At 38.1% G+C, this 11,358-nt stretch overlaps 2 protein-coding genes across 2 annotated transcripts; one reads left to right on the forward strand and one right to left on the reverse strand.

The window, feature by feature from the left end:
- The first annotated feature begins 534 nt into the window (after positions 1-534).
- LOC101309124 lies at positions 535-4,154 on the forward strand. The gene is made up of 14 exons (XM_004292125.1): positions 535-772; positions 863-939; positions 1,022-1,135; positions 1,239-1,334; positions 1,518-1,562; positions 1,645-1,683; positions 1,782-1,956; positions 2,170-2,343; positions 2,740-2,816; positions 2,939-3,055; positions 3,262-3,354; positions 3,696-3,740; positions 3,840-3,878; positions 3,975-4,154. Exons 1-14 carry the CDS (start codon positions 535-537, stop codon positions 4,152-4,154), a joined length of 1,509 nt encoding a protein of 502 aa, XP_004292173.1.
- Positions 4,155-5,193: 1,039 nt separating this feature from the next.
- LOC101315293 (heavy metal-associated isoprenylated plant protein 26-like) lies at positions 5,194-6,425 on the reverse strand. The gene is made up of 2 exons (XM_004289827.1): positions 6,198-6,425; positions 5,194-5,824 (listed from the first exon to the last, which is right to left on the reverse strand). Exons 1-2 carry the CDS (start codon positions 6,273-6,275, stop codon positions 5,444-5,446), a joined length of 459 nt encoding a protein of 152 aa, XP_004289875.1. The 5' UTR covers positions 6,276-6,425; the 3' UTR covers positions 5,194-5,443.
- Positions 6,426-11,358: the final 4,933 nt, after the last annotated feature.

The following is an 11,358-nucleotide window of genomic DNA, read 5'->3' on the forward strand; positions in this document are numbered from 1 at the left end:
AANAACCCAAATGAATTGTGGAGAAGAGTTGGATTTAGGAGAGAAGACGTGCTTTCGACGATTTTAGGGTAGAAGATTGAAAAGAATACTTCTAGCGCAATTTTTTTTTTTTTAATTAATAGATCGATGTATGTTTTGGTCATTTAGCTTACCTATAAAATCTCAATAAAACATAAAACAATAAAGGTGTGTATTAAGAGATTAGGAGTGTGTATTTAAAATTTCTCTTAACACATTCATAAAAAATAAAATTTAAGTTACTAAATAAAGAAAGAAATTGTGTGAAATTTAATTTAGAGCGTATGGATTTCACGATCCATAATGTGTCGTAATTCTCTCGGAATCAAAAATGGTGACAGAGACATAACCGTGGGTTAGGGGACCCAATTCTCAAAAATAAAAAAGACCCAAATAATAAGAGGGGAAGCCTCATCTCGAACCTTCATATATACTTCCAGGATTCGAGAGAGAGAGAGAGAGAGAGAGAGAGAGAGAGAGAGAGAGAGAGCTTCTTTCTAGGGTTTCGAAAGGGAAATGGATATCCACGGCCAGAGATGGAAGTCGGCGGACGATATGCAGGTGGTGCTGTACCGTCGATCACTGGCATCACGCTTTTCTTTTCACAAAAAAGGTCCGTCTTCGGATCCAACAAGCTCTTTGCCGATTGCAATAAGAACACAAGGAGCAACGGCGCTGCTGAGTAACCCGCCGTTGAACAAAGATGGCGTGCTTTCATATACCTCCATGTCTCTCGCTTTTTTACACTATCGAGGTACGTACGTACACAGCTTTCTGGCTTATCTTCAATTGTTAGTGTTTTTTCCTTTTCTTTTCGAAGAAGTTGATTATGATTTGTGTACAGAAAAGGAGTTAAAGCATGAATGGCCCCTGGTGGAGTCGGCCTTCCAAGAGCATGGCATGTCATGCAAACTCAATCTGGTAAGCCACCACTGATGAGCATATCATTGTTTCTGGGTAGTTTATATTTCGATTCTGTTTTTAATGAGCTATATATGTTCAGGATGAGGGTACCCTAACAGTCGCAACAACCCCAAAGACCAGGGCTGCAGATATCATCAACAAGGCTAGGGACCTCCTTGTTCTTTTGGCTTTGCTTCCTGTTCCACCATCAGCGGTACACCTCTTGTCTCTAGACACAATTACAGGCTCACATCCACGCATCTGTAGTCTATACTATACCATTTCTGATTTGACTGCACATTAATATGTTCATTCAGGCCGTCGACATACTGAGTGGCAAGCGGCTTTATGACATCATCTGGACTTGCGATTCTAATGGTGGTCTTGCCTCTCAACTTCCCTTGCCGAGTCGGGTACGTCTCTCTATCTATCATTTTTTTGAGCATTCTGCATCTCTCTAGCTAGCTAGGTGTTTTGAGGTTAACTTCTATTTGAGTACCATCTCTTGCAAAGTGAGACCACAGACCTCTTTATTATTATTGTTATTATTATTGGGTTTGCGCACTTCTAATCTCATACTTTGTTTGCATGCTCAGATGCGTTATTTTTCACGGATGAGAAAGCTTCGCCGCAGCATCAAGGTGAGTGAATCTATCTACATTATGTTTCTCTGTTCACAAGATTCATTACTTTCACAATCCTCACATTGTAATTGCGATGCAGGACCTTATGTGTCTAACTGGTTGCCCCATCTTCTATAATGTAAGCTTTACTTTTCCTTTACTGACTGTGGTCGGTGTTTAGTTCTTTTCTTTCTTCTGGTGACCTCCACATTAAATCTGCTTTTTCCTGTTATTCAGCTGGGAATTTGTGTCGTTGTCTTTGGCCATCAACCTCGATCATTAGTGCTGGTCAGGAACGTTGTGTCATCCTGCATTTTTTACAATCAAGATCCTGCAACTATTATCAGATTGATAACCTTGGGTCGTCAAAGGAACGCACAGTCGACAGTCAATCTTGAGATGGACGCTTATGGTGAGTTTCCCTACTTGTCATTTGTTCTCCATAATTGATCAATGGTTGGAATTTCTCATTGGAGATGGAGTTGTGAGTTGGAGCGCTGCCATTCTTACTTGAGGATGCCTTCTCTAATGTACCTTTTTTTTCTTTCTCGAAACAATTTTCTGAAACTAACCAAGTTCCCTGGGCGTAATCCCCCCTTTTGATTATTTCTCTGTGGTTTGCTAGGGTTTGAAACTGCTCCCGGAGCAGATATTACATTCTGTATTGCCGACTACATGTCCAAGGCACCAGTACTTGAATACCAAAAGTTGGAGCGTGTGAGGAAGAAGTATCTATTTGGCCCTTCGGTGAACAAAGATGGAATGTTTGTGTGTGGTTCATACTTCCTTAAAAAGCGAGGTAGCGTCCTCTCTTTCTCTCTGTTTTTTTTCCTGATCTGATCCGATCTGTTTATGTTTTTTTGGTAGTTAATTATTTACTTAAAAAATATACGGGGAAATCTTTCATTTTATTTTTTTCCCAGTTGAAACTTATGATTATGATAACTCAACACAAACCCTATATGTTAAACAATTGGTAAGTTATTTCTCTCTAATGGTGTGGAGGAGGCTGCAAGATACAGAAGTTAAGAAAATTTTATCCAACTCTAACAATGACATTCTGATATGTGATCATTTATATTTGATGCAAGAATAATTCATGATTCCACTGTCCTGAACTGTTTCAAATTTTATAGGGTACTGCATTTACTCTTTTTGAAATAGTTGTTATATAAGACTGCATTATTTTCCACAGAACGAGATGTTGTAGAAGCTTGGCCAATGTTAAAATCGGTTTTAGAAGAGTGTGGCATTACTTGCACGATGTATCAGGTATGCCCACAATGCATGAGAACTATTATGTTTGATTATTTTAATATGGAATAGAAATCCGATGTATTGATCAGTGATTTATATTGATGCACAAATGATTGTGGTTTTGAAATTTTGTTCAGGCTGAGCATTTCATGACATTGTCCACAACCAGTTTGACTAAGGATCCAGAGTTTATTATTCACAAGGCCAGGGATGCTCTTGAACTTCTGTCGTTAACTTGTGTTCCACCATCAATGGTACAAAACGACCAACCCTAAGTTACTGTAAACTCCTTTATTAATAGCCAATAGCCTGTTCTCTGAGTTCTAAAGATTTGATGTTCAATCTAAGCTATAGTTCGGTGTCTGATTTAAGTCAATGGCATGTAAATAAATTTCACCTTATTGGTAAATAATCTCATTTCATGGCATCCTGTCATTATTTAAACTGTCTTTGATTGCAGGTAACGAAAGTATTGAATGGCGATCTGCATTTTGACATCATCAAGACTGGGTATTTTAATGGCGGTTTTCTCTCCCAACATAAGATTGACAAGGTGGGTGGATGGTGTATCATAATTTCGTCGCATTTTTCGTTTTATCTGACTGTTTACTACTTTTTTAAATGTAAATGGTTGAAGAGAGGTAGACTTGGCCAAATTGCGGACCAAGTTGCAACCACATGACTGTAAGGAGCAAATTCTAACTTAAGCTAGCATAGGATGCGATGACTGTAAGGTGTAAATCCTATTAGGATTTAGTTGTAAGGATATACGGTATGAGGTTATTGTTAAACAGGATTTAATCTACTAAAAGATTTGAATGTGTTCCTTAAGTTGGGAGTTGGTCACTCCGTAAAGAGTTGCCGGCTGTTCTAATCTCTAGTGTTTGTGTGCAGAAGCTATTTTCGAAGCGGCGTAGAGTTCTTGCGCCTTACTTAAAGGTGCATAAAGTGATCTACATTTCGTTTTACTTGTATTTTTATGAGTAAGCTACTTGCAAGCTTTGTGTTCCTTCTGCTAACATGAAAAATGGGATGCAGGAACTTGCACAGCTATCGGGTTGCAAGATATATGCTGATGTAAGTGCTACCTCTCCTTTCAAATGTGGAAACATAACAGCCTTTGATGGATTAGGAACTCTAGTAGTGATTTCTAATTTACATGTAAATGAACAGGGATGGGCTATTACTGCTATGGGAGGTGAACATCGAGGACTGAAGGTTATCAGGAAGGGTGTGACACGCTGCCTTGTTGACAATTGGAGACCTAGTAGTATGATTCGGTATGTGAAGTTGAGTCTTGATAGGAGGAAGATGAAGGTGAAAGGGGAATCTTGCATGAACATGGTGATTTAAGTGGAAAATATGGACTTTGGTTTGGTACTTGCAGTGAATTCGGCTATTAGCTATTGTGTAAAGTAAGTCGTAGTAGTAATGTTTTTTAGGAAATCGAAAATGTGAAGATTTGTTATTATAATGTGTTTTAGGATACTTCGTTTCCTTATATTTATAGGCTTACGGGATATATAATACAACAACTAATTTTCTGTTAGGCAATACTTAGTATCACACCCAATCTTATTGTAGAGAAAATATGAGTTTGATTTCTCATAATGTAGAGAACTAGAGCCCTAGAGGCAAATGTTTTAGCAGGTAATACACGAATTCAATTTCATCATGTAATAAAATGAATTCCATTCTCCAGGCTGCATATTGTAGCTTAAGGAAAAGAGAGCAGACCACACAACCTTTAGTTGATTCTCTCATGCCCAAGCTACCATTGCTTAACATTTGTGACTTGGTCTCCAAACTTAAATCCCAAGAATTCGATAGGTATTCAATTTTTGTGTTTTCTAATCTTGTTGTCACAATATTAGAATTTATAGATTGCGTGATATTTTGTGAAGCATATAATTAGGTTTGTTTTATCATCACACTCTTGACTATAAACTCTTGTTTTATCATCACACTCTTGACTATAAACACTGAGTTGCACCACTAGAATACAATGTGTCATCTGCCTTCCTTGTTCAATTCAACCCTTGCTGATAACCACTATAACGGCAAATGGAACACACTACATCACTGGTTGTTTTCAAATAACTCGTTACGTGCTTCTTTTCTCCTTCTATTTTCGTAACAAAGTAAATTATGGGTTCAAGTGCATAATATCCTTTACTTTCTTTAGGTGCTAGTGCAAAGTAACCTTTGGAACCTCTGAATCCGAACTTTAAAAAGAACATAAAACTCGAATATATCTTTCAAAATCTTCATGTTCGAGCTTATGAGACGTGCGACATTGTATAAGTCCATAACATCTATTCATATTTCATTATCTACGCTCCGATTATCGATTTATCGTCACTTTTGTATCTCATTTTAAGCCAAGACACATATAACTACATGTTGGGTAACACATTCACTAACACTCAACAAGTAAAACAACCAGATAATCCACTATGGAAATTTCCATTTACAAACCAAAGGGCAAACTAGCCCCATTTCATATTAGATTTCTTTTCTTGATTATCATCACCAACCCTAAAATAAAAATAAAGGAAACAAATCTGAAAAATGTGCATCACACAAATTACAGCAACAAGAAACTAAAATAAAAACACATCACAATCCTAGCTTGCGACAAGTCACATGACGGTGCAGGCAGCTGGGTTTTCATCACTGAAAGCGGTGGTGTACCTCACTTCCGTGGAGCTCGCACGTGCCAACCCCCCGGACATCTGTTGGTCACTTCGCACGTAACCCGCCGGAGCCTTCTTGTCGTATACACCCTGTGCGTATGGGTGGTCAACGACGTCGTAAGGCACATACGGCCAGATCTCCACCTTCTTCCCCGTCCGATGCGCGACGCGTGCCAACACCTTCTTCGGCTCCACGTATCCGACCACCGTCAGCTTGCTCGCTTTCCGGTCTATGTCGACTTGTGTCACGCCCTTCATTCCCTCCACTGACCTCCTCACCTTCCTCTCGCAACCTTCGCAGTCCATCTTCACCTTAATCTCCACCGTCTGGTTCAAAATCAAACAAACAAACAAGTTTACGTTAGCGGCAATGTACACGTGGCGTATTCTCAGCGGCTGTTACTGGGTATATCCAGCTCTAAAGAAGAAGAAAAAGCAGCAGAAGAACAACAGGGACAGGTTGCCTTTCTTTTTTACAATCATTCTCTTCAACTTTTGGACTTGTCATTATTCAAAAAACAAGATTCTTTTTCTTTTTCTACAAGAACATGGATCTAACAATAAAAGATTTGATCATAGAAGAAGGACTAAATTGCTAATTGCTTGAGATCTACTGGGTTATGAGCACTACTAGCTGTTTGAGATTTTAGAGCTCAAAAACACAAACAAAGTATTGAACTTTGAGGGCTCAAGTAAATACCTGGAAATTCTTTCGCTTCTTGTGATGACTCCCACTGGAGCAATCAAATAGATGAGAGAAATGATCTAGAGCACCCATCTTCTCCTTTGATGTGACAAAGATTCAGAACCAGGGGGAATAGCAATACCCAACAATTTATAGAACAGAACTTGGAAGCTTTTTTGTAACTCAGATTTGCAGAGAGAGAGAGAGTTAAACTAATTGGAGGAGTATGGAGAGCTGGGACATATGAGTCAGTTGGTAGCTCCATTTTTATAAGCAAAAGAAAAATATCTCTGGGATTTTTCATTTTCTTTCTTTATTAGAATAATAAGGCCATGTCCATCAGGAAGATCTGGGACGTCAGTGGTCAGTGACTCGACTAAAATAGGGTTTATCGTTCTGGGTTAGCGACACGTGTCCCTTTAGAACAGTGTCTGATAGGATCCAACGGGAGACACAGCGTGTGAAACGGTACGAGGCTATCCATGCACCGACCGTATGGGGGCCTTATGGATTTTGGCGCCACATCGAAATTGAGTCGCACGCGCCTGACGGGAAGTCCGAGATGGGAGTGGGAATGGGGGACGGGGCCGGAGGGTAAACCATACCTTTAGAAATGGGGCCGGCGAGGTAGAGGGCGGTTAAATGTGTGGTGGGGTCGTGGTGAGATTGATGGGTGAGGCCACGGCATGGGTGGCGCGTGTAAACGCGTCATCTGTACAGTGTTGTCATGATGGGGCATCTTCGGTGGGCATATGCGAGACCAGTGTTTTGGGCTCAAACTCGAAAAGAGTGGTCCGACACTCCAACGAGGGTTTCATCTTTCAAGTTAAAAAGAAAATCTTACTTCGCAGTTACTTACATTTACACTTACGAGGTAAAAATTATCGAACATGTATTTATAAGCTAACAATGCGAGTTGATTAGGAGCCGCTATTGAAGCAGGTTACAAACAAATTCTTCTTGAAAATGATTTCAAGACCCTAATCAGCTGCATTAGCAACACTTCCAATCCTCCTCCCGCTGCCCATTTTCTTGAAAAATCAAGACTAGCTTAAAGAACATCCAGTCACAATTGCTAGCTTTGATGTCATACGACTCATATCCTCCGAGCATTTTGTTAGAGATCGAACACAGGTGTGGTGGATGCTCAAACTAACTTGGAACATGAGTTCATTGAAACTAGTTTATGGGTTGGTATGATTTTGCACAAGGCCTTCTCTGTCTATATATAAGCTGTATAAACTAAAGATTGGTTGTAGCAGATGCTCTTTTTTGTAACTTCGTTCATAGAAGCAATAAAAAAAAAATACAAGTTGATGATAAATGTCGTGCATAAACAAGGGTTTGAAGTTCACAAAGGAGAAGACATGAAACGTTGTAGTTATTACGATCAACGATATAACTAGATATCAAATGACATGTAATATATATGAAATGATGAGATAGATGAATGAGGAGCGAGCTCGTTCTTCCTCTTGTTCTTTATATGTTGGCTATGTTTCTCAATTTTTGAGTACGTACGTACGTTCTCCGTTTCCATTCTAATTGTATTGAAATATATTGAAGATAGGTTGCTGGAGTGTGCATCAGTGCATACATGTACATCCAGGCCGGGGGCTCTTTCAACCCGGCCATGCCAGTATTGCATTATTCGACTGATCGAGCAGGCAGGCATGCATATTGATATTAGTATCATGAAAATCGCTTTTCAAATAAAGACGTTGTCTCAGTGCAAGGCAAGCATCTAGTATAGATTTTGAAATACTTAGTAGCTAAGTCTTGGATTATTAATGTGAAAGGTATGACTTCAAATCCAATCTAATGTAGGAATTAACGTACATTGTTATATGTTTTCAAGATCTTGGCTCTCTTAGCCTCTCTACAAGTGTGTCTGTGGAATAGCTTCACACATATATATAGATCGCATTCTGGCAGATCAAATTAGCTAGAATATTATGCATGAACTTTAGATCGAGTTGGTTTCATACTATAAAGTGATCCGTATATATAACTAGTATATCTTCTTAACTTGTTTTTATTAATCTCTGCATGCGTGTGCACCCATATATATATGCACGCAAAGGCGACAATCAAAATCATTTGCATGTACTAATCGATCCATCTTTATGATTTTGAAAACCAGATCTCTGCAGGGGCTCTGGCAGGCATGCATGTTTCGTTGACAGAGAGATACATATGTTATTGCTTCGAATTATACACACTTCTAGCCAGTACTGTTTCAATATGTTATTGCTGGGAACTTTACAAGTTAAAATGTATAAAACCAGAGACAGTAGGTACCGATCGATCTTCTAGTTATGGCAAATGTTGTTTGAAATCAAGTATGGGCCGGTAACATGGTTTCTATTATGGCAAATGTTGGAGATCGATGCCTTGACGTCTAGGCAACATGGTTTTCGATCATAATGGAAAACGGTGGAAATGCCTTGACGTCTGGATCTCTATGCATGCATATTAATTTGATTTAACAAAGCACCTAAACGGCTAAACCCTGAACCTAATTCGAACCTGTATAATATGGATGATCAAGATCTAGTTAGAACTTAGAACCCGGCCTACGCAGATTATAAATAGATGCGATGGGCACGTAGGCCCGTTTCAGATGCTATTTCTTGTCGATCATCTTGCACCTTTCTTCAACCCCTGCATATAATGTACGTATAGCAACGGCGAACAGTACGTTAATAGTTATTAACATTTGAGAATTAGATATATAGGGCCCATGCTAAGTTCTCTGCTTAATAGTTATTACATGCACCACCAGACTCCTACTTTTAATTTTTTGAGACTTTTAACTGTAATTTACCCTTCCAATTCAAGCTAGAGAACCACCAAATAATGACTCATTTCACTGGTAATGCCTATTATTTGCAACATGAATCTCATCATATCAGCTAGAGGAGGCCAACTGATCTTATTTGTCAATGCATGTGTTTGATGAATAAGGAGACACTTGGTTACTCTTTGTGCAAGTTCTCTGTGTAATTGGGAGTGGAAGGGATTCTATGTGACTATATATATTTCAGAATTCTCTTAGGTACCTACCAATCTATTTGTGATATCTATATTTATTGATATAATAACAAATTTATTGTCATTTTAGTAAATATATTTATTACTTAGATTATTTTTATTCTATTATAGAAATAATTACTCAACTTACGACAATGTATAAGTTTATAAATAAATTATTATAGTTATACTAGTTTAGTTCAAAAATATGTAAAACAAATATAATAATTTTATTATTGTTATATTAATTTGATTTAATTGTATGTAAATATATAAAACAAATGTAATAATAGAAAACCATATACCCCATACAGAGGTCGAATAGGTCAGAAGTGAAGGAATGCAATCAATGGAGCAATTCAATAGGAAAGGAAGAGCAGGGTTAACTGAGAAGTCAGAATTCACATCAAGTTAGAAATCAAGCATGCACGACAGTGAGACGTGTTGAAAAGCAAAGCTGGAAAAATTGATTGATGATACATTTCGTACGTACTTGCTGCTATTAAAGCAAAAGTAAAAGCTTGTTGATTCGGTCATGAGCACGAAAACAAAACGCATGATCGATGCAGTCAACTATGGATGGATGGTGCACCCAAATCAAAGCATCTGGGAATTCGGATAGAACCCTTACGACCTAGCTACTACTGGAAACTAGTTCGCATGGTTGAGCTTCGTTGCAGCAACCATGGAAAAAGGATGAGAAATCTTAACGCACAGGATGACCAGGACCAGAACCGTTTTCAAGTTTTGAAGTTTTGAATTTTTGAATTCTGAAGAGCTAGGGGATGGAGGTGCAGCATGGGTTGGAACTAGTAAAGGAGCTTTCAATTCACATGAGTAGCGTGTATGGATCAGTGGGCAGGTTTCCATAATAGCACTGGCATGGAAACAAAGCAACCTGGAGAGCTGACATACACGTATGGAGATGAGATCACACTATTCTATATATCTATGAACTGTTTCCTGCTGTTTATGAGGGGAGCAACATGCAAGCAAGTAAGTTGCAACTGCGCGCATGATCTTCCATATTGGGAACAATGCACCTCTTCGCAAACAGACATATCCAAATACATTACGTAATATTGATTTTGTTAGTTTACTCTGGTCAGTAATCAGCAGAGAGGTGGTCAAAGTCTGTGCGTGTGAAACTGAAACGCAATATATCAACGGAAACAAAGAGATCGAGTCGTTGAGGTGAAGAAGAAGAAGAACGAGAGAGTCGAATGAGCAAACTAGCCAAACGCCATCACGTTCGTTTAGGTTTCATTAAATTTTGGGTAACAGTTCCGGATTGGTATTGTGATCCGACGAGAGGAATTATTCAGTTCATAAAACGTCGGCCATTCTAATATTTTTGTCTTTGTTTCAGTTTCTTTCACTAACTAAACAGTGGTCTCCTCAACAGTCAACACACTGATGCTAGACTGCAAGTATACCTTGGCGTGTCTATTCCGCTCTATTTTTTTTTTTTAATACAAAGGTTAAACGACGGTTTTCACGTTATAACTATTAATAGAATCTCAGCATACAAATAGAATCTCAGCATACAAGAAGTGAAATTATGTATAAACTCCATACTAGTAATCCGTTCTATCTTTTTTCACTTATAATTATTTTTCAGTTTCTTGTTACTTAGCACAAACATATCTGAAGCACCTCTAGAAAATAGAGTTTCTTGGCTGTAACCCAAGTACTACCATTGCACTATCATATCATTTCGTCTTCAATAACGTACATTGGACCTAGCTAGCTCCAAATGTCTTGATAATGACTATATAATACGCGTTGAACTATAAAAAATGGACTTGAAAGTTGAAAATAGATTATTCATTATCTCTATCTCGATATGTATATTATTGATGGAAAATGTTTCTAGGCCTTAATAAGGCCTAAGATTTATGGCCTTAATCCTAAGTGACATGTCAAATCACCTATCCACATCATCAAATAAAAAAATCATGCTATGTCATTTTTAGGTAAAAATACAATCTTATCCTTTTATATCCAATGACTCTAGATTATTTTGTCATATCCAATGACTTTAGATTATTTTGTTTTTATTCTAGGGCCAATGATAAAATAGTACTTTTAGAAGTAAGAAATGATAAAATTGTTAACAAATGTTCATTGATGATAAAACAAT

This window comes from Fragaria vesca, linkage group LG2 (assembly GCF_000184155.1).
Source record: "Fragaria vesca subsp. vesca linkage group LG2, FraVesHawaii_1.0, whole genome shotgun sequence".
NCBI classification, from domain to species: Eukaryota; Viridiplantae; Streptophyta; class Magnoliopsida; order Rosales; family Rosaceae; genus Fragaria; species Fragaria vesca.